Here is a 23,917-nt window from a genome sequence, read left to right as displayed (position 1 = left end):
GGCGTTATTAACGAGAAAAAAAAATAATAAAACGAAGTAAGTTTAACAGGTCAAAATTTTATTTTCTGCTAAAATTAAAATGAGTGAAATAATAAATTTATCAGGACATTTATCTTTACAATACAACACACATTTATCCAAAAGTTAACATCTCGGTTATGTTTTTTTTTTTTTTCAACATGTTCATCTTTCTGATTACATTCAGTTTGAGTATTAAAGGGGGAGCTTTCTGATTGGAGAATATTTTTGATATTACGAATATACCGAAAATTTGGTGCATCTTTCATTTATATTGTAATTTTATTTTTATTAAATCAATAATAAATAATTTATTTTAAAATCAAGAAAAAGAATGATTTGATAAAAAGTAGGATACGTGTTACGTTGTGAATCAATAATAGCAATTTACCATGGCCATTCTCCTCAGTCCCCAAACTAGTTCAGAAAGTCATGATCTAGTTGGTTCTAAAAAGCCTTTAAGTACTGAAGCACCACAGAGCACTCTTTTGTTATTTGTCCAACAAATAGAGAGTTTTTGCAGAAGGGTCATTCGCCCTCATGAGAAGGGGTAAACAAAATCTATCAAGATTTATGAAGTACACCATAAGCAGTTAAAATCTGGAAAATATACATCAACCAAAAATTCTCGAAACTTCGGTTACTTGTATAAAAAAAGTTAGTAAAGAATTAGTAGATGAACCCAAAATGAGTTGAGTAGCTCTTCCTGTAGAAATATATAAACTCCAAACCCACATCAGACTTAGTGATATATTTGCAGCTAATGTGAAAGACTAAATGACCAATCATATTATATAATGTCACTTATACAATCAACTGGCCATATTGTTCCCAACTTTATCTTTCTTCCCTTCAAGAATCTCACTTTGCTTTTCAAGCCAACTAGAACCAGGCCACTTATGGACATTTCTCTCCTTCATCTCCTTCCTTACATTCCCAACCTCTTCCCAGTCACCATCAGCAGCATAAATATTTGATAGAGTAACAAAGCCACCTGGTCCTTTGAACTGCATTCTCATTATTTCCTCTGCCATCATTTTAGCCAAATCTCTTCTCCCATGGACTCTGCACGCATGTAGAAAAGCTCCGGCAATAGACTCTGTGACTTGTATTGGCATGGCCTTGAGAAATTCATATGCTTCTACTGTCTTTCCTGAACGACATAAGAGATCAACAACACAAGCATAGTGCTGCATGCTTATCTCAATCCCATAACATTCTTTCATTGATATGAATATCTCTAAACCTTTTTGCACTGAACCACTATGGCTGCATGCTGAAAGAATACATGTAAAAGTAACTTCATTTGGCTGCAGTCCTTCTTCGTACATTTTTTTAAACAGCTCCATGGAGGAATCAACCATGCCGCACTTCCCATAGCAATCAATCATTGCATTCCATGATGCAACATTCTTACATGGAATCTTGTCAAATACATTTCGAGCATCTTTTGAGCTCCCACACTTTGAATACATGTCAATTAGAGCACTTGCAATGAAAACATTGACATCAAACCCCTTCCGACATATAAATCCATGAATTTCTCTTCCCCCTTTAATAGAACCTGTTGATCCACATGCAGGAAGCAGCGCTGCAATAGTTACTTGATTGGGTTCAATCCTTGAAAGTAGCATCTGCTGAAACAACTTAAATGCTTCCCTGACTAGATCATTTTGTACGAAGCCAGAAATTAATGCATTCCATGCAACCAGATCAAGAACAAAACCTTCTTTTTTCATTCTCTCTATGAAAGCAAAAGCTTTGTTACTATCTCTTGAACGAGCATATGCAGAGATTATAGCATTCCATGTGAAATAATTTGGCTCTAATCCTTCCAACTTCATCCTCTCAAAAAACACCAGCGCTTGCTCAATTTTCCCTATGTTACAAAACCCAGAAATCATTGATGTCCATGAGGCAACATCTCTATCAGGCATTCTATCAAACACACGACGAGCATGAGAAAGGCCTCCACATTTTCCATACATATCTATCAGAGCATTGGCAACGGAGACTTCATTATGAAAACCCATTTCAAATATCATTGCATGAACCTGTCTCCCCTTGTTTACATCCATTAAACCAACACAGGCTTTAAGAACAGTGGAAAAGGTGAACTTATTACCCATGTGCCCAATCTCACGCATCCAACGAAAGTACAACAATGCATCATCATAGTACCCATTATATGCCAAACCCAAAACCATCCAATTGAATGCAAAAACATTAGGTTGTTCAATATTTTGAAACAAAAGCCTTGCTGATTTCAGGTCCGCACAACTAGCATACATCCCAACTAGCTTTGAACTTAAAGACAAGATGTTCATGTTCATTCCACTCGTTAGCAACATGGCATGGACCTGCATGCCGGGTCTCAAGGCTTTTGTTTTCAAGCATTTTTGCAGGCTCAAAGCAAAATCATATGGGGACCATCTCAATTGTGAAGAAAATGACCAATTTTTCATTTTCCGATGATGTTATATTCATGTATCTAGCCAACTCCATTTAACAATCGTAACATGTCAGAAAGAAAATTGCATTTTTAATGTGTGCAAATTATCAAAAAATAAAAAACTGCGTTTGCCGGGAGTCGAACCCGGGTCTATTGCTTGGAAGGCAATTATCCTAACCGTTGGACTACAAACGCTTGATGCGATTTGTGCCTAGATAATTTAAATTCTTGTCTCTATGTCCCACACAAACAGAGTAAGTATAGTTAAACGGGTTTAGATTTCTTATGTTACTGCACTCAAAACAGATTTGCAGCAGACACAATAAACATGTGGGAACCATCAATTTTATTTTTTCTGTCCTCATCTCACTTTCTCTCTCTTGTTTATTGTCTCGTGCAAAAGTAATGTTTGAATGCAGAGTTTAATTAAGAGTTTTGATTTTCTTATTTTTTTCATATTGTGGTTCAATTAGTGATGAATCCATATTTATTAAAAAAAAAAAAAGTTTTACATGCAAATTGAATAGTCACAACATGATAAATGTTTTTCTGTTAAACAAATGGCATAATATTGTTGTCATACATGATCATTTAAATTAGAATAAGTTTATTATACAGTCAACTCAATAACTTTATATATATATATATATAAGATACAATGAATCTGCTGCTATAATTTTATAAATAAATAAAAAAACCTTGTTTTCTGTATAAGTTGTTGCAAGATAATTAAATTGGTGTCAACACTCAACAATTACTGAGAAATTTCAACACATGTGTGACTTCATTGCAATTAAATACCGTATCGAGATTACCAAAAAAATAAAAAGGCCGTATCGAGAAATAGATTGTGAACACATCCCCCCGTATTTCAAAGCGACACCTAAAATGAAGAAGAAGAAGATAAAAAACTCTCTAAATAGTTATAGAAATCATGAAATGTACACCAAGTAAAGAATGATTATATATTTGTAATTTCTAGTCATATTATGGTAGCAAGTGTCTCTATTGTTGGAACTTTACGATGCCAAACTAGACAAGGCAGAGTGCTTCGGCCAAAAGGAGGAGGTAATTAGGTAAATGTCGTAACGCAAACACCTGAGGTGTTGACATGGGTGAATGATTCAAGGCCTTTGTGTATGCATTCTTCCCAGCAGCTTCTTCTCTTTATTAGTTCTTTTTTATATACATATTTTAATATGGCCTCCGCTGTAATCCAATTCAAGAACACGGTGCGTGAATCTCTTTCCTTTCTTTCCATCTTCCAAACGTCATGTTAGCATTTTAGAAGTCAACAGTATCTAACTTGCTCCCTATTCTTTTCTCTGAAAATATGTCGAAAAATGTTTGTATGCGTGAGGGTCTTGGTCCAATATTTAAATTATCCAACGAATGGTGTAACTGTAACCTATCTTCTTTCATAATTCTATTATTTGAATAATTTTCTCTTATAATAAATCGTAGCAAAATAAAGCAAACTTTAAATATTTGTAATGATCGATCATTAGGTCAACTCATGCACTTCCCTCTTAACTCATACTTGTAATCTATTACAAATAAGTCAGCGTAACATAAAAAAAATTTGATAAATAGTAGTCGAACGTGTGATATATGAAAAGATACATTGTTATAAAATTAAAATTCTTGTGATGCCAGTTATTTCAGATTTAGAAGAAGAAGAAGAAGAAATACCTTTGTAAATTTTCTAATTTCATGGTGACTTACTTTTGACTAAACTGAAAAAATAAATCAGTCAAAATACATACAAACTAAACAGTAAACACCACCTAAAACGTGAAATTAAAAAAAAAAACATTAAACTAGGAGATATTTTGAGGATTTTCTTTCTACATGAAAAAATTAAAGTACACTTCTATTTTGTTTGATTCTAAAAAATTGAAAAGTTAAATTACAATCCCTAGCAGTGAAGTGCCTTTTCATGACCATTTCTTATCATTAATTAACTTTTAATTCTCATGAGCTGGAAGCTAGAATTACGTCAAAATATGCCCAAAAATATGCTTGTGATAATGCATAATTGATCTGATATGTTAAGCAAACGCTATCTGCATGCGATTTATATGATAATTGCTTAAGAATGTTGGGGTACTTGACTATGAAATTTAAACGTATAACTTTGTAAAAATTATTTTAGTTGATCACCACTGATAAAACCCTAATGGCTCTGAGCTTGTCCTGTTCTTGTAATACAATATATGGGTCATATTTAAATATTGAGTTATAAAGGTCCGATAGATAGATGAAGCTATCAAATACTCTGTATCCAAACAAAAAAAGAGCTATCAAATACTCTTACATTGAATTATAAAGGATAGTGATATATATGGGTCATAGTCAATTATTCAAGAGTACTATTTAAATGTTGGTTTTTGTTGCCCTTGATATGAGCATGATTCATGAGGTCTTATTGTAAGAGGCGTTGCTGACTTTTCTTTGCTCGTGTAAAACTGATTCCCATTTTAAATTCAAATAAAATGATTTGTCTGATTTTTTTTTTTAAAAAAGAAAAAATAGTTTGTCTTTAAATTAAATAAATAAATGAGAGGGTATTATTTTTAAATTATTTAATTAGTAGGTTAAATTAATTTAAAATATAAATTTTAATTTAAAAAATTAAACATGACCTGTTCAATAAAAATCAGTTTTTATTACTAATGGAAAATTATTTTATATTGAATAAGATAATTTTATAAACTAATTTATTTAATAGATACAGTAAAATGTATTTTATGACTAACATTATCTTTTTTTTATTTACATGTTATTTTTAAATTATTTTATTTGTACTATTTTTATTATTTAATGAATAAAATATCTTAACATATTTTAGCATACAATTTAATAATCAAAAGTTAATGAATAAAATTAATAATAAAGTCTGGTTTTTTATCTTCATCAAAACTAAATTCATATTTTTTATTTTTTCATTAAAGTTAATATTTTCCATTCTATTTTTTATTAAATTTAATAATCTTAAATTACTAAAATATTCTCAAAAGACTAATTTATTTGACAAAAAAAAATTTCAATTTTTTCTCTCATTCCCATGTAAATATATAACACTAACAACCCCATTCCCATGTTTATATATAACTGCACTTCTTTTTATGACAAGACGAAATTAATTTCCACTAAATTTAGCTCAAAGTAACATTTATGCAGAATTACTCGTGTTTACGTTCCTTTTCCCCATAATGAAGCTGTTGCTGATTAAAAAATTGTTTAATCTAACAGAAGGACAGTTAAGTCAACTCCTTAATTTCTGTTTCCTAGTCCCGGCATAAACCTTCAATAATGAAACGATTCTGTTTCCTAGTCTCAGGGTTGTTAGAAATCGTAGTCATCCACGTCTGTAGTGACTAGTGAGTCTCATTACTTATTATATTAAATTATTTTTTTCTGTACCGTTTCATATTAATTCTTTACAGTCAAAGTATATATCATGTATAATTATTATTATTATTTATTGGTTAATTCATTTTAAAATATAAGAGGCTTAAAATTATCTCCAACAACTCTAAAACCTCTAAAACGGTATTATTTTGATATTTAAGAAAAACATATAGATTATTTAAAAAATATTCTGTATTTTTTTTTTTAAATCTCAAAATGTTTGGAATTGTAAAAAATAACTCGTGTGTGTGGTAGAAAAAATGTTAATCCCTTCAAAATGTATATTCATTCACGTAAATCATGACCGCATATAACTAGAGGTATAGTGTCATGATCATGTCACACATAATTGAAAGGGTCGATAAAAAAAACCAGACAACCCGGATTAGTTAGAAATTTGCAAGAAACTCAGCTATAAATTTTGAGTTTTATAATTCTCATGTTGAATGAGAATCCAAATCTTATATTGTAGATATAAAAAGCATGTGGGACCCATGTGTTAGAAAAAATTATATGTAGGACTCATGTCAGCACAAAAATCGAAGAGTGTGTAGAAAAATTTGAATTCTCATGTTGAATGAGAATTATAAAATCCATAAATTATTTCGTCATATACATGTCAATGTCTTTACCAAAAGTCAAATTACTATATAATAATTTGTCACATCCCTTTATACTTTTATTTTCCTTAATGTGCTTTAATTACCTTCAATGTCACCCCTTATCAGCTTAACCTTAATGAAACACTCTCTTCAATTATTCTTTAAGGTAGCAAGACCATTCAGGAACAAAAGCCCACAACATAGTTAAATAACAAACAAGATAATACCGGCATTCAAATGAATAATATAATTGGAAGGTGTTGCAGGTGAAAACACACTTAAATTTGCGTCTGCAGTGATTGCTTCCAAAGTCTAACCATCCTCTTTAATTAGTTAAATATGTAGAAGTGCATGGGTGAAGCTAGGTTGAAATGGTTATGGGAAAAGCAAAAAATACTACAGTGAGAGGGACTAAATTATTTTTTAATTGCACAGGAAATCAATAAATTTAAAAAAGTATTAAGGGGACCAAAGTCACGTGAAAATAGAAGCTAAGCTAAGGCCAATAAAGAATTAATGGAAAGGAAAAAAAAAAAAGTCTAAAAAAATGTTTTGAAAATATTTTAATTTGGTGTGTATAAGATATTTATCATATGATAAATTGATTTACTTAATATTTTATGAACAATTAACCCATATTTCTAACTTCTTTATTCAAATTTTCAATTAAGAATAAATAAATTATGAATCAAGTCAATTGTTAAATAATTAACCATATCACATTCACAGATTCACGCATGCCGACTATTTTGATTATTCTCTCAACAGAAAAGCACAAGCAAGAGGTAAATGGGTATGCAAAGCAGAATCATCCAATTTAGGACGATGCATTAATTAGAGTGGATCCTTGACGGTGTCAGGAAAATGAAAGTTAAAGGAAATTACCAAAAAGGGGTGGCCGGCGGCTTAGCTCAGCACCACCTAACTGAGCCCCCTACGCGGCAAATGGTGGCTTTTTTGGAAATATGAAATTAAACCACACATTACTCGGACTCTGACTAACACGACTTTTGTTGAATACCAACCTACCTTTCCCACTATTCTATTTCCTTTCCAAGTAATTCTCTTTTTTCATACCCCACAAATCTTCCTATTGACTTGGCCACTGCATACCTTAGAAAACTTGATCTCCAAGCTCTCTCTCTCTGCCCATTTTATGTTATTATAAATAACATGTCTTTGCCCTCACAAACTCACTAACTCTCATAAGTCATAACCTTATTCCAACACACAAACACCAAACAACACAGCCACATACTTCATTTCCTGTCCTGTCACTCCTTAATTGTTGCAGCTCCCATGGCTCGCTTTGGCACTTTTCTGGTTCTATTCTTGGTTCTCTTTGCATCTATGTGTTCATGTCTAGAAGGAAGAAAGCTTCATCTTGGTGCAGGCAAGCACAGCAACAAGGTTGACCCATCTTCAAGGGACAGTTTGTTTCTCAGTTCTCTTCCCAAGGGTACCGTGCCACCTTCTACACCCAGCAAGAAAGGCCATTCTATCGAGGTTGATGAGAAGCTCATTGCGCGTCATCTCATAAGCACTGAACGAGTTCTTCTGCGATCTGTTCCCAGCCCTGGTGCTGGTCATTGATTATCTTCTTCATTGTTAATTTGTTCCTTCATCAGATGACAACCCATTTTTTTATTTGTTCAGTTTTGTGATATTCTTATAAGATTCTTTGTATGGTTGAAGAGATTAGCAGCAATTTAGGGATAAAGTTTTAACTGTATAAATATAGTAATACTAGTATATATATAGATATGCCTCTGTTTTTCGGATTATCTGCTATCCCTTTTAGATTTATCGTTATTGATGGAAAAATATATACAGAGTGACAGTTTTGTCTTCTACATGATCAACTTCTGTTTTGGTATGTATAAAAGTTTTACATTAACATGCTCTTAATTAGAATAATACCTTTTGTGCCTTTGGGAATACGTAGAGTTTGCCCATTTGAAGAAATTGAAGGGTTGGAAACTTGGGAAGCCATGAGATAATCTGATTACAAATTAGACAATAGAATGTGGAGTAAACTTGTATAAGTGCCCCTTGGAAATTCTTTCCATGGTACAACTTTATGACTAAAAAGTAGGTGAGATCTTCAATTTTAAAGAACGAGGAAAATTTGGCGTTGGATATGGTTCTAGTATACTAAATAAAAAGTAGTGGTCTGCCACTTGGATTGCATTTTCGCGAAACAAATGCGCAAGAAAGACGGAAAACGCGTCCTAAGATATATAACTTAAACCTAACCAGTAACCAACTGTTTGTTTGTTACTTTTCATGAAGATGGGTTGTTCAAAAAGGGATCACCGTCTCATGTCGTTGGCTTCTGAATTGCAGCTTGTGACTTGCACCTTAATTTTTTTATTAGCATTATTAGAATAAAAAATATATAAGAAATGGGTTGTGAACTTCACGTCACAATGGTAAACGTGAGCTGCTATTCATTGACTTATTGAGTTTTTCGTTTTTATTTTCTCCAAACGAAATTGTCCTTTTCTATTGAGGTTACGTGCTTGAATAAAAAAAATTGAGCTCACTGCAAAGTCTTCAACGACGTATATTTTCTCCAAGCACACATTATGCATGCTCGGGAATCAAGAAGTTTCATGTTTTTTTCTCAATCTTCAATCCCTTTCAAGTCTAGGGTTTTCAAAGATCTAAATAAGATTTGTACAGTCTGAGTTTAATTGAGTCACGTCTTTGTTTAATCTTATATTCCACTAGATAAACAATCCAGCTTTTTGACGGGCATGACAACGAATATTGGGTTCTTTTTTATTTCATTTGCTTTTCCTATTTTCTTTTCTAACAACCAAATTAAACTCACAACAATTAGCACGGCATAAAATCTCCTACGAGGCTAGGAAGTTATGTCCAATTCTATTTACTCAATTCTCACTGTTTTAAAGACTAGGCACAATCTTATTGAAACAGAGAACACCAAAACAGAGGCCTAGAACTTGGCTTGCACGTATGCCTAGCATAGGAAAAAAAAAAGAACAGTTACCCAAATTCGGCAACTTTCGATATGAAGTTCAAACTTGAGTTTAAATTATTGCGGCTACATGATAATGTCCAATTATTTGATTATAAAAATATGCAATTTCGATGTTAATTACAAGCCCACACTAGTTATGGATTATGGAAAACACTGCTTCTTGATTAGGACAAACTTCGGGGGTTGGCAGAATTTTTTCTTTAGCAATTAAACAAAGAATATTATGTTCTACATGTTTTACGGTCTATATTTTCATCAATCCTCTGCAAAGGTCTTTAGCAGATCTAAAGTCTTCAAATTTTGAATTTTACATGTTTTTTCATATTAAGATTATGGTCTTTCAGTTTGTTCTTGCATAGAAAATTTTATTGGATAAAATTTAATTAACAGATCGACAGACATTCCTTCAATAATAAATAGCTTATGTATATATAATTGTGCTCAATCTTAAAAATTTTATAGTTTAGTCATTAAGTTTACTATTCATATCTTTCAATTAATAATATATAACAGTTGTACATTTATCAAATAGTAATGATATACATTGCTCTTTTGGCGGTGAAAATAAATTATATTAGAGAAATAAATACTAATATCAATAATTTGAATATTGTATTGATCTTATTTAAATAAATGAAATTATCATTGTTTATATAACTACGAAGAATTTTTTAATGGTGTAAAATAAAATAAAATAAAACTATACGTTTTCAATGTTCGGGGCATGGCATCCCTAGGAAAAGTGACTTGATGATCAAATTATGTATGGGTTTTATTAATCTTCTTTTACATAAGATAATTATCTTATGTTGTAGAGAGAAAATGGGTGGGTCCTACCATTGTAAGAAAAAAGAAGGAAAAAAAAAAAAGGTGAGGTGCGAAAATCAAAGTGAGAGAAAATGAGATAAGATGTCTCATGTGAAATGAGAGTAATATTTCTCATTATGTATATAGGAAAATTGATGATGTGAACGGAAAGAAATGTGATTGCCCACGAGTTGCTATTGTGAATTTGCCCCTTTTAAACCAACAACAGGGGCTCCACGAAACCGTCATGCATTTGCAAAATGCTGAACACAAAAATCAATTTGTCTACCTTGTGTTTGTGGTTGTCTCTAAATGATAGAGATCCACAACATGTAATTAACTGAACTAGACTAACAAATGAATATGGGGGAAGAAAATGTATATATTGCACCGAACAACATAAAATGAAATGAGAAATAAATAAAATAATTAAAATTTTAGACCAATGACTTACAAATTTTACATATTTTTCACATGCAAAAAAAAAATTTCTACCCGCTATTTTTTTCTTCTTCTAATGACTCAAGCTTGAGTAGCGCATTCAAGCCACGTAGGCATAGCTAAGATAGTTTGGTATGATGTGCATGTTTCCATTAGCTTGTTTTGTACTAAAAGAACTTTCTCTTTATACAAGGCAGAGAGAAACACAGTTTGTTAGCAAGCTTTCTTATGATGAGAACATATTTATGAGCTTTGGAAATGGTTAGAATCCATAAGAGAAGTAAAGTGAATTTATAGGAGATATACCTACAAATGATGGAATACTTGTCCATCCAATATGTGAACTTGTTTTATGGGAATCTCTGAGAACGCTGAATATTGATGTTGGATTGGACCTCAATCATGTATAAGTTTACTGAATGTTTTTGTTAGAAAAGTGATTTTAAAATCATTGAGATGAGATAATTTATGTTAGAAAAATCGCTTTAATAATACACACAGTTCTATGAAATACACGTAAGAAATTGAAACATAAAATAACACAAATAAAATTTATAGTACGAACATATATGAATGCAACAAGGAAGAATTAAGGTCCAGTTTAAACTGTGTCTTAAGGTAATTTTCTCATCTTTATGATGCTCAAGATTCATGGACAATTGCTTCCTAGGATACAATAGATTATCTCTATTCCTGTGGCGGTACTTTTACATAAAATAGTCTCGTCAAACTCAATCTTTGTCTGATTAATCGCATTAAAATAAAAGAATGCAAATACAAAGAATGTATAAAAAACCAATAGGGAAAAAAAAAAAACTTATCTTAAAATTTTAATTTTCTATTTATTTATAAATAACGTAAACTCACAATTTAAATAATACTCCTTCAAAGAAGAAACAATACATGCCCAACATGTTTTCGTTAAACCAGGAAGCGTTCGCGGGGGTAAGCATCATGTTTTACATGAGATGGGCCATGGCGGCGTACCATTGTATTGTGTCCAAATGTGTTGTGCAATGCAGTCACTCATAATGTTTGATTTTTTCGTGGGTGGGTTTGGCTATTGATATGTTGGAAGGAATATAAAGTCAGAAAAAAGAACACTATTGCAATGAAATAAAATTAAAGGGATACCCTCAAAAATTAAAAAAGAATGAAATAAAATTAAAGGGATACACTCAAAAGTAAAAAAAAAAAAAAAAAAAACCTGAAGGGGTTAAAGAGCTCTAGTTTTTCAAAGATAATTTTTTTTAATGAAAAAATTCATTTTGAATAGTGTTGCTGGGTTAATTGAAGGAGGCTGAAAGATGTGATTTTATGACTACATTAAAATTCATGATATAATAGCAAAATAAAATTTTCAAAATATCTTTCATTTTTATTTCCTAAATCATAAAATGATATTATTTTGGGATTATAAGAAATATTTTTATCTTCCAGTACAGCACAAGCACTTTTCCCTTAACGAACATCTATTATCAGCCTAAAATAAGAATCGTCCCTTGCTAGCTTTTTTTTTTTGGAAATATTTCATCGGCTCATCGCTTCGCGATTAGTCCGATTCGGGGCGGGTCCAGGATTAAAGTTTTAAACCCTTCCCAAAGGTGGTACTGGGGAGGTTCGAACACATGCCCTCACCTCCACCTACTCAGCTTCCATGCACCAAATGAGCTACAACCATTTGGTTCCCTTGCTAGCTATTTTGTAGTTTGTTTGCAGTAAAAATTTTAAGATAACATCCATGGAACAAATACAGTTTGGAGTGACCAACACCAACACGTCTCTTGCGGTTCAAATGACATGCGTGAGTGATCAAAAATAAAAAATAGAAAACTTTAGTATCTTAGTGTGAAAGATACTTTGGAAAATACTTCAGCAGCATCTTTCACAAAATTCTCCAAGAACTACTTAAACCAGCACCAGTAGGTAGTCTCTCAATTTAGACTCCTCTGTAAAAGCACTAAAAAAGACTCATGATTACCTTTGTGCCCAATCATAAGTGAGTAAAGCATAAATAATTGTTTGTTTTATCAAATTTTACACTTTCTAATATTATATAGGGTTCATTTTTAAAAAAATTACTTTAGACAATTTTGTCTAATGTCATTTTGAAACAAAAAATATGGTATATTTATAATTTTAATTTATTTCAAGTTATAATAGTCTTTATCATTCTAATTTCTTAATCCCAAAACGATATCATTTTGCTAAACATTAGACAAAATTACCTAAAATATAACATTAAATACATTTTTCTCTATTATATAAGATAAAATTATTTCTTACGTGCATAAAAGTATACAAGACTCATTTCAAAAGTAGAGAGCTGGAAAACATAGATTCCACCATTTTTATGTATACGAGAGATAATTTTATTTTCTAAAGCACTGTTAAACACTTCTCTATATACGTCTGGGGTAGCTGGTTGATATACTCAAACCCTTTCCGTATGAATGTAGCCTAGTGGGAAACGCATGCTGAAGAACCATCACAGAATATTTTTAATTTGGGGCTGCAAGTTCAGATTCCACTCCTTCTTATGATGCTTCAAATGGCAAGAAAATGCTTTCTATCATGGGACGGTTCTTAGACAGTAAAATATGTCATGACCAGGATCCTGTCAAATATACTATGCTTTTAATATTAAAAATAGTTCAAATAATAATTAAAATAATTAAAAATATAGTATTAATTAAATAAAATATTAAAAGATAGTAAATTGTCAAAAAAATAGATAAGATCCTAATCTTTGTTGTTGTTTTAGATTGTTTCAGACTAGAATAACAAATTACTAACCTGATAAGGATGAAGAGGCAGTTGGCATCGGTTGAATATAAAGAAAAATACGAAAATAAATAAATATAAAATATTCGGTCAAAGCTCGCTCCACTGCTGGCTCGAGTGAGCAAGGAGAAGAAAAACTCTCGCTGAGGAGCTCGCTTCAACGAGCTCCTCAGCGATCGAGCTGGTCCAGAAATTAAAGCTCATTTTATCTATTTAAATACAACGCGACGAAGGTTTCGTTGAGAATTCCGGAACGCGAAGAAAGAAAGAAGTCAGAGACGAAACGAAAGCTGTGGCGGAAGAGGAACATTGACAGAGGGGATAGAAGGAAGCAATTTGCATCATTGATCGTCTTCATTAATCAAGTTTCATCATGAACTTTATTTATTTTCCAGTATCTTTTAATTCTGTTTTTATAATTATGCATAGCTAAATTTCTTTAAGTAGTTAGGGCGAGACGGAACCAATGGGTTCTTGAACGTTGTTTGCTTTTATTATGATTTATATTCTTGATTTAAGTTATGCAATCAATCTGCAATTTATTCCTAGTCTTATTTATGATCTGGCCAGTCTTGAATGAGCATTAGAGTCGTGCATGACAATAGGGATGTTGATGTATCGATTCCGATTGGTTGATTGCTGGAATTTATATAATCTAGGGATAGACTTATGAATTTATATGATCTTGCGTTAATGCTTATTTTATGAAAAAGTACTAAGGGATTAGGCTATGGATTAGAATAAAGGATTGAATTACCAAGGAATTGTGATTTAATCAACCATAGAAAGAGATATTAATAATCTGATCTTGAATGTAATCGTAAGTATAGGCAAGATCGTTAAGAAACCATTGGAGAAGTTGAATCCTAACTACGTTTTTTTATTAAAAACTTAAAACCAATTTCTAGCTTTATTAATTCTAAATTTATTTTCTAAATTATTAAAAATTAAAAATAAGTTTAAAAATTCTGTTTTAATTTAATTAAATATTCTCAAGAAACTCCATTCACGATCAATCCAACTTTAGTTAAATAGATAAATTATTGTTTGATTGTACGACCGGTGCACTTGCTGAGTTCGTGAACAATCCTTCTCCACTCTTTTCCTTTTTTTAACTTTCTCCGCCCCTCAGACTAACTCAATCCAAGTGCACATAGAATGTGAACACCTTTCGAATCAACAACTATAATGTGGTACTAATTGACACCACCAAAGTCAAGACATCTTTTTAAATATCCTTTACTTGACAAAATCGCAAAGCAAGATCCAAGAAAAAGGTGCTGACAATTGAACCCATTTCCTCCCCAAATTAAGTACTTTAATTTCAAAATCATATTCAAAAGCTTGTCATGTTTAAACTTCTTCACTTAAATACTAGTATTATTCCTCTCCTTTTGGGAAGTGCCAAAGTTATTTCTCAAATATCAATGTTAATGTAACTGGAAATACAAATTGAGTCTTTGTTAGAGGTGATAATATGGGTTGAACCTGATGAGTCAACTCGCTAACCCGTTAAAATAGGACGAGTTGGGTTAAATATCCCAACCAGCATCAACCCGCCTCATCAGGTTGTGGGTCAAAACGGGTTGGTGGCGGGTCAGTTTTTTTTATATTATTAGAGAGTATTTTATTTGTTTTTAAGCTTTTGTAATATTCAATTTTTTTTATCTTAGCATTTCCTAAAAAAAATAGAGAAGAAAATCTTTATTTATGACAAATGTTATCTATATATGAAGATAAAAATAAATTCCTAAAGAATGTTTAATTGAATATTAGCATACATTTAAACTTGAGATTGGAAAAAAATAAGGAAACTATGAAATAAAAATAATTAATATTATAAAATTAATAAAATATTATTTATTTTTAATTTTTATTTATTTTTTATTTTTTAGGCAGGATGACCCGCCAACCCACCACAAAACGGGGTGGGTTGGGGTTTTCAACCCACATTCAAGCGGTGGGTCGGGGCGGGCCAACCCGTTTTGCCTCCCCTACTTATATATACAGATCCTGTTTGGATCCTCTATTTTTTTTAAGTTAGAAACTACTTATAAGCTAAAGCTAAAAAAAAAAAAACTAAAAGCTGTTTAATAATTACATAAAAAATTTAGCTTAAAAATGCATATTTCAAGAAAATTATCTCTCTTTCAATCTTTATAACTCTTCATTTAAAAAAAAACACACAAATCAAGAAAAGCAGATAAAAATTTAAAAAAAGTTAAAAAGCTCCTCTTATGAGCTTTTAGCTTTCAGCTTTTTTCTTCGTTATAAAAAAAAAGCTTTTCATTATAAGAGTTTTTCTCAAAACCTATTTGACCTAGTTTATGCTTATAAATAATTTCTACCTTAGAAAAAAAGAGAATCGAAACATGCACGGAATATCCTAATGTCATAGTCTTCATTATTCTTAAACCAAAGAACTCTTTTCTTATCTGTTTAATGACACCAACATCAATGCATTATGGCTACTACCTTAGTTTTCTAGAAACCCTTTCTCTGTATAATCATAATCTTACTGATGCATTATATCTTTTATTGGTTTTTAATATTTCCTCTCCTCTTAATTTTGTGGAGGAAAGAAAAGGTTAAAAGCCATATAATCATTTAAAATAATACAAATTTATATTCATAAAAATAACAAATTGTTTCAATGCAATGACACTTGTTATGGATATATATCATATCTTAACTACCTATTCAAGAGAGATCATCAAAGGATAAAGATTCAATTATCCTAACAATATTAAACAGCAGAGATAATCAGGATAGGAGTCTTATCTCAACAGAAAGGAGGTTGGGTCCTACTACAACTGGGAATTCTACACAAATCCTAGAGGTAATCCTTATAAATGAAAGGCTAAAGACCTCAAGTATACACTTTGAACCTATTTATTATTGCTACCAACACTGTGCACATACTTATCTCCTGACTATGTGTCTATTACTTGTGCGCAGTGATTAGGACATCGGCTATATGTCAAAACTTAGTGATGTTGGGTTCTCTAGAAGTCCATAGTTACAAGGGGAAGATAAGAGAAGAATAGAAATTTTAATAAATCTTAGAATCCTCTTCAAGTGTAACAAGAAGATGTATTCAGGATTTTCCGTGGGTGCTTCTTCTTCTCCAAGTGTCTACGGTCTTTCCAGGACCTACCAACGCTATTTTTGTTTTGACACTTGCATCACTTCCGTTACGATACCCAACACTCCAATTACCAATGTTGTGTGTCCAGAAATAGCAGCAAAAGATGTATATAAATATTAAATAAATGCTTAATGCGAGCGGTAAAGGCCTATTAGCTCAGTTGGTTAGAGCGTCGTGCTAATAACGCGAAGGTCGCAGGTTCGAGACCTGCATGGGCCATTCTATTTAAATTTTTTGAACTTTTGAGTAGGATTCCTTTGTTCTAGGGTTTGGGTGGGCTTTTTTTTTTCCCCTTTCTTATTGGTTTGATCCACCAGCGGCTCGCCGAAACGAAACAGACTCCGCTAACTGTAACAGTGACACATGCCATTACATACGTGTCACTCGTGATCTTGATGCAAAAAATCGTAAGATTGCACAACTTTACTAGTAAAATTGGGATCCTGACAAGTGACAACAACCTTTGCTAAACAAAATCCTATGGCATGCATAAAAACCTTGGAAATATAAGTATTCTGTTCTATTGAAGGCAATGCTATGTTATAATCTGGACAATTTACTGTTATTGGCTAAATATTGAAGTCCGCGACCAAGTTACACAATAAATATCGCTCTCTCGGTAAATTCTACAGTATATTGAATGATTATTTATTGTTCATGTTTCTTGGTTATTTGATTCCTGCAGGTTGCCTCACATTTTTTTTTTTACCCTTTTGAATGAATTTTGTTTTTTTTATTCTTGAATTTATTTTAAAGATTAACTGAGTAGTTAATGAAATAAGTGTTTCTTATAATTTTTTTAATTTTAAAAGTTAAAACACAAAATAAAAAACAATTGAGATGGATTCTCTAAGTTTGATTCTAAAATCTAAAATGTAAATATAATTTTTGGAATTATTTTTACAAAATAAATATTATAAAATAAGTTTTTTAATTTTTTTATTATAAAAAATAAAAAAAATATTTTTAAAAACCTAATTTAAACAGACTCTTAGAAGTTCATAATTTTCCTCCCCAAGTAAGATCACTGAAGAATTGTGTAAATAAACATTGATAGCTGGTTATTTTTGTTTTGTGAAATAAAACCAAATTGTGCAAGATTTAATCCCATTCTAATTTTATAACTTGTAAATGATATAGAGTTTTACTTATTAAGAATTGGCTGAGCCTGTACTAATGATATTTCAGAATCAGCCCCATAAATTCTCATCCTGATTTATTTTTATCAGGAAATTTAATCAGTTTGTTTATTATTATTTTTCTATAAATATCAATAATTATAAGTAGGCCATGTAAAAGTGAGATATTCCTCTGTGGAATGTTGGGCACAGGTTGTAAAGGGATAAAGTATTGAAATTGCCACAAAGGGTGTGGTCTTTTAGATGCTGGCTTGAACAGAGCCAAGTACCAAATATTAAATTACCTTGTACACAATTTGAACCCCAATATTTATTCCCTTCACAACCGTCAAAGACTCGAAGCTATGCTTGAATAATTGTTCAACACCTAGATCCCAATAAACAACAAGATGTCAAGTTTCCAACTACCTCATTTATGAGTTTTTCTTTTTCTATCGATTATTCCAGTGTATCATGGGACCACAAAATTATCTCTATCAAAATTTTAACATAATTACATATTCAAAACTCAAACTTGAGATAACCTATTAAGCTATAAGAATCCTTTCCAATTAATTTTGGCAATACGAAAAGAGAATTATATATGATGAAATGGTGGTAGTTCATTTGGCGAATGAGAGCTAAGCAGGTAGGAGTGAAAGCATGTGTTCGAATTTTCTCAGTATCACTTTTGTGAGGAGTTTAAAGCATTAATCTTGAACCCGCCCCGAATCGAATTAGTTGCGAAGAAATAAATCGATTGAAATATTTCTAAAAAAAAAAGACAAAACTTGCATGTAGCATGTAGGAAAACAACTTATTTGTAATTGAAGAGCAAGAGCAATTGTGTCCTGTTGATGGAAAAATTTATTATACTCCCGGTCTATCATTTATTCAGCGATCCTTTTTTATAAATAGAAATTTTTCTTTCATTTTTATCTTTTTTTTTATTTTTTCCTTCTCAATCCTTATTTTTTTTCTATTTTGGAAGGAGACCACCGCACTCCCACCCCACCAAAAATTATCTCCCTGTGATTAGGAGGACATACTGTCCGAACAATTAGTCAACTTATTCCTTTGTGACTCTGACTGCAATTATGCATCAATTGAATCATTTTTTGAAAGTAAATTTTTTAAGTTACTTCATTATAAACTAGTTGATTCCCTACCTCCTGCTTGTAAGCATCACAAACGAAAACCAAATAAGCCATCAAAAAATTGAAACCAAGAGATCCTTTGTGTTTCCTCATATGAGGAAACGTGTTGTCATGGGGTTGAACTTAAATAAAAGATAAGCGAACTCTTTAGTACACATTAGCTAGTTTTGTTCGAAAGGGTCTGCCATTAGGAGTGCAGTTCAAGCGACTTTTAAACTTTAAACTCGTTTATGGTAGAGAATTCAGCCAAAAAGGAAAAAAGAGCATTCCACTTTGCGGGATATATATTGAGAATAATCTAAATTTTGCAGTGATAATATGGCCTATTACTTTTTTTACACCACTCGTAAACTTCTTTTTCCGTCGATTCACATGACTAATTTCTTAAAATAGAGCAACATTTGACTTTTAATCAAGGGAAATAATACTCTTATGCTACATAAGAGTACATCATTTTCCTACACTAATTCGTTTTCCGTGCCAATTAATTTTTCTTTTTTTTTTAAATATAAAATATAGGACCCACATTTAATTTCTCTCTACTTTTTTTATCTCCTACAATCCTACAACATAAGAAAACTTAAACCCTTTAATCAAATGAGTCTAAATATTTAACTAGCCCATTTAAACGTTTATTTTACATTTTAGATCTTTCATAAATTCTTACAACTTTCCCATCCTACTTCCATTTTTCTGTTTCGCGAGCCAAGTTAACTTCTGCTGCAATGTAAAAAATAAATAAATAAAAAAGAATGGTTTAATGTTTAGGAAATAATTTTATTTATTATAAATATATATAAGTATGTAGACCCATGTGGGACGTGAACAGAAAAGAGAGAAAAAGGTAAGTTGAGCCCCACACACTTTTATGAAAGTATAGAAAATAATTTTATCTCTTATAACATAAAAAAAACACTAATCCCAAAAAAGAATATTTCTTTAACAATTACAGGACATTAACCAATATGTCATTCTTATGAATAATATTTACTTGTATGCCATGTTTCAATTAAATTTTGTCAAAATATCACGTCACATACTCGTTACGCCACCCAGCGAGAATAGACTGAACACGTGGCAGCGTCTGTGTGAGCAATCATTCTCGCTGAGCAGCCCTGCTAGAATGGCAGGGTGTTGACACATGGCAAAAGTACAGGCATTCTCTGCAAAAGTTGTTCAGGTGGCTAAATTCGTAGGGCTGCCCAGCGAGAATGCCTGTACTTTTGCCACGTGTCAGCACCTTGCCATTCTCGTTGGACTGTTCAGCGAGAATGGCTACCTATACAAACGTTGCCACGTATCCATCCATTTTCGTGGGGCGGCGTAGCAAAAATGTGATGTGGCATTTTGACAAAATTAAATTGAAAGGTGATATATTGATATTTTTTTGTCATAAGCGTATCATTATGGTCAATGTCCCCACAATTACAGCAAAAAAGTATTGATTATGGAGGTGAGTAGGTGAAAATTAAAATATATATTCGATCCTCTCAATATTATTTTTAAAAAGAGTTTAAAGTCTTAATCTGAATCCGTCTCGAATTTTGAATTTAGTGCATAAAAAATTTATAAAATTAACGTGTAAAGAACCAATTCAACCCAAATGCTTAAGCTATTGGGGGAGGATACATTAATGGTTTTACATATCTCAACACGTCCCCTCACACGAGAGTCCACTGGACTTGAAGGGTGGACAATGCACAGGTTCACCTACCTATGCGAAGAAAAAAATTTCACTTGAAAGAAAGTGGGGGGGCGGTGAGGATTGAATCCGATACACCGAGACTTTGATAACATGTAAAGAACCAATTCAACCCAAACACTTAAATTATTGGGAGAGGATACATTGATAATTTTATATATCTCAAGATAACGGTTGAAAAAAAAAGAGTATTGAATATGCTTTTCCTTGATAGAAAGTGGTCATGCAAACGACCAACAAACATTAGCTAAACGTTATACTAGTCCTAACAAAGTGGCCTAGCAGCCCCGTGAACTATAGTCAGAAGGCTCAGAAGTCAGAACCTCCAAGTTATACCCATCACCAAGCTCCCAGAAAGAATATGACATATCCAACATGGGTGACAGCTTGGAAAAAAAGTTAGGAACAGCTACTGGTCTTTGCCTAGAAAACAAACAACTCCATCCTGCATATATTATTATATTTTATATTGCTTAATGTGGCTTTCGAATGAAGTTTAACCAGATATACAAACGAATTAGGTAAACTAGCAAGGCGCCATAGCACTTCCAATATGTATATATTATCAAAGGGTTTTGTTTTTCTCAGTTGAAATTTTCATACAGATATATATTTGGAGTGCATCCCACCATTAAGAAATTAAAAAATAAAATAAAATTAAAGCGCATAAACCGATTTAGGTATGGCATGAGAATATTTTTTCCAACATCATAACAAAGTATTTTTCCATTATCAAATCTAAACAAGTTTATTGCGGATTTTGTTCACTGTACTCACAGAAAGTAATATGACAAAATTGTAACGCAAAATCAAACTAAACTAATACTCAAGGCTTCTCTGCTAGCCTCTACATGATCACATTCCTACCCTCCACACAATTTTAAATATGCCAAAATAGCCATGGCCCTATCTTTCTCTGCTCACACTACCAGTTACTGTAGCTCTCCCGCCCAATCTACAACAGAACAGAGACCCTACCAAACACCAGAACCAATAGCCACGTGAATTCACCAATAATAGATTTATCCATTTATACCGCGGAATGAATATTACGTGCTTTCTGTTATACCTAGATTCAGTACATCTTATCAATAAGAGTATTACACATCAGATAAAAAAAAATATTGACAAAAAATAAATAAATTTGACTGACATTAATATTTTCATCGATGAGATGCAGTAAATCTTCAGTGCAACAGTAAATCTTCGGTGCAACAACACCAAAGATTTATTCTTATACCGCGGGTCCGCAAAAAAAAAAAACATATAATATTTGGATTGAACAGTTTAACTCTCGGATGAAACTTGACACGACACATTTTGTGAACCCTTATTTTCATTTCAACTAAAGATAACCTTGGAATAGATTTTGCTTTGAGTGTGTAGCATTACTGTGGTCTTTGACATATATCATAATATCAAAATATTACATACTCAAGGAAGAAAATCTACTATTATACAAGATATTTTACAGTTGATATAGCTCATCGCTGATTGTAAATAAGCTCCAAAATAGTGACCCTTTGAGGAAAAATTCTATCCAAATGAAATTATGTACTGTCCTTGGCAGAGCGTGTAACAAAGCGCGTGAGGATCCCTACTTTGAGACCAAATATACAATCCAAGACTAAAAAAAGCCTAACTCAGCAACTCGCCGGAGAACCCACCGGAGACATGTATACCTGACTCTGTATCACGGTTTTTCCGATCTTGAAACCCGGAACCACCGTAAAACCCACCCTGAGCTCACCGGAGTTGAAATCAGCGGCTTCCCCTGAGGTTGAAAGCAGTTGTTGTTCAGCTGCACATTCCATGTACACCTCAGAGAACCTAGTGTTCTTCTTTACCTGAAAAATGGTGACCTCTTCTTCAAATGAAAATGCCAAACAATGCAAAGCCCACACACGCTTGGCCATCTCTGCAAAAGCCATGAAGAACTCAGAATCTGGGACACCCCCATTGTTGAGTAGCTTCCTCTGGTTCAAGTTGCCAAACAAGGAGCACTCCATTTTGGCATGAATCACTTGAAGGTACTTGGATTTTAAGAACCTGGCTAAGGATGAGTTTGGACCTTGTGCTAAGTAGTGTTTTAGGTTCAAAGATTTGAGCTTTTTGAACTTGTCAAAGTAGAGTTGTTGGCTGTGGTGGTGGTGGGGTTTCTCAAGTGACTGACTAGGCACAGTGAAGTTTGGATAGTTGAAGCCTTCAAACATTGTTATGCAAACAAAGGATTCAAATGCTAAGTATTGATGGTTTGGTGTGGCAAAAACTGCATCTGGGTGGATGAATCTAACGGCAGCTTCATGATCCCAATGAGCAGACTCCATTTCACAGATCATCAACTTGACGAAACTCCTGATTGATCTTAACGTGCGGTGAAGGAACTGGACGAAATGGCTTGGGCTTAGCACAGAAAGCTGAAGATTTTCAAGCATGGACAAAGACCCACTTGAGTTTAGCTTCTTTTCAAGTGATTTGTTGTAGGGAATGCACTCATCAATATGTTTCTTGAGGGATGAATGTTCAGCTTCCTTAACATGAACCTGTGCTTCAAGCTTTTTGATGATGATTTCATAAGTCTTCATTAGGCTTTGCTGTTCTTGAATCTCTGCAAGCATTAGAGTGACTTGGGGTGAAAGTTTAAGCTCTTTCTGCAAGAAGCTAAGCTTCAACTCTGAGATAGCTCTCAGTTCATCTACCACAGCTTGATCAGCTTTTTGAATGGCCTCGTTGTTGTAAGGGTGCTGAGCCATTTGGAGTTCAGCATAAGCTGCTTTGATAGTGCTAACACCAGCAAATAGCTTTGCAATAAGAGCCTCCATAACTGCTCTATTTCGAGCTTTAATGTCTTCATGCTTACGATTACCTTTGTGGGTTTTGAGCCTATCAGTTAAAAGATGTTGCTTGACTCTGGATTGTGAGGTGAGAATGCACATGCCATTGTTCAAAGCAATTTTGGTTGCAGCTCGGAAGCTAATCACTTTCTGGAATGTCTTGGCCAATTTATTGCTCTTACTGTTGATTGCTGATTTGGGTTTAATGGTTTCCATCTCATGAGTCATGATGACACAAGGTTTGTTTGAAACATAAGAATTTGAGGGGATTGTGTCACAGTAAAACCAACAAAAGGAAACAGCTTGGACTTGTGAGAGAAAATGTTTGCACCAAAAAGATTTTGGTTGGAAAACAGGCACAAATCTTTGACTATTTTAATCTGAACTTTAAGCCTAGTATGGAGCTACTAGTGATCCCAATTTATAAAGCGCG

At 32.6% G+C, this 23,917-nt stretch overlaps 3 protein-coding genes and 2 non-coding genes across 5 annotated transcripts; 2 read left to right on the top strand and 3 right to left on the bottom strand.

Annotated features, from left to right (window-relative positions):
* Window positions 1-651: 651 nt before the first annotated feature.
* LOC133288878 (pentatricopeptide repeat-containing protein At5g59600-like) lies at window positions 652-2,483 on the bottom strand. Its single transcript, XM_061486699.1, has one exon. The coding sequence runs from the start codon at window positions 2,481-2,483 to the stop codon at window positions 831-833; it is 1,653 nt and encodes a 550-aa protein (XP_061342683.1). The 3' UTR covers window positions 652-830.
* Window positions 2,484-2,593: 110 nt separating this feature from the next.
* On the bottom strand, window positions 2,594-2,665 carry TRNAG-UCC (transfer RNA glycine (anticodon UCC)). Its single transcript has one exon. It is a non-coding gene; the product is annotated as a tRNA-Gly (tRNA).
* A 5,036-nt stretch (window positions 2,666-7,701) lies between these two features.
* LOC133288862 (precursor of CEP14) lies at window positions 7,702-8,079 on the top strand. Its single transcript, XM_061486684.1, has one exon. It carries the CDS (start codon window positions 7,786-7,788, stop codon window positions 8,077-8,079), a length of 294 nt encoding a protein of 97 aa, XP_061342668.1. The 5' UTR covers window positions 7,702-7,785.
* Window positions 8,080-16,818: 8,739 nt separating this feature from the next.
* TRNAI-AAU (transfer RNA isoleucine (anticodon AAU)) lies at window positions 16,819-16,892 on the top strand. Its single transcript has one exon. It is a non-coding gene; the product is annotated as a tRNA-Ile (tRNA).
* A 5,401-nt stretch (window positions 16,893-22,293) lies between these two features.
* LOC133288877 (protein GRAVITROPIC IN THE LIGHT 1-like) lies at window positions 22,294-23,700 on the bottom strand. The gene has a single exon (XM_061486698.1). The coding sequence runs from the start codon at window positions 23,698-23,700 to the stop codon at window positions 22,294-22,296; it is 1,407 nt and encodes a 468-aa protein (XP_061342682.1).
* Window positions 23,701-23,917: the final 217 nt, after the last annotated feature.

This window comes from Gastrolobium bilobum, unplaced genomic scaffold (genome assembly GCF_033153095.1).
Source record: "Gastrolobium bilobum isolate Gb01-03AN ecotype WA unplaced genomic scaffold, APGP_CSIRO_Gbil_v1 utg714, whole genome shotgun sequence".
NCBI classification, from domain to species: Eukaryota; Viridiplantae; Streptophyta; class Magnoliopsida; order Fabales; family Fabaceae; genus Gastrolobium; species Gastrolobium bilobum.
This window is presented reverse-complemented; position numbering and strand designations above follow the sequence as displayed.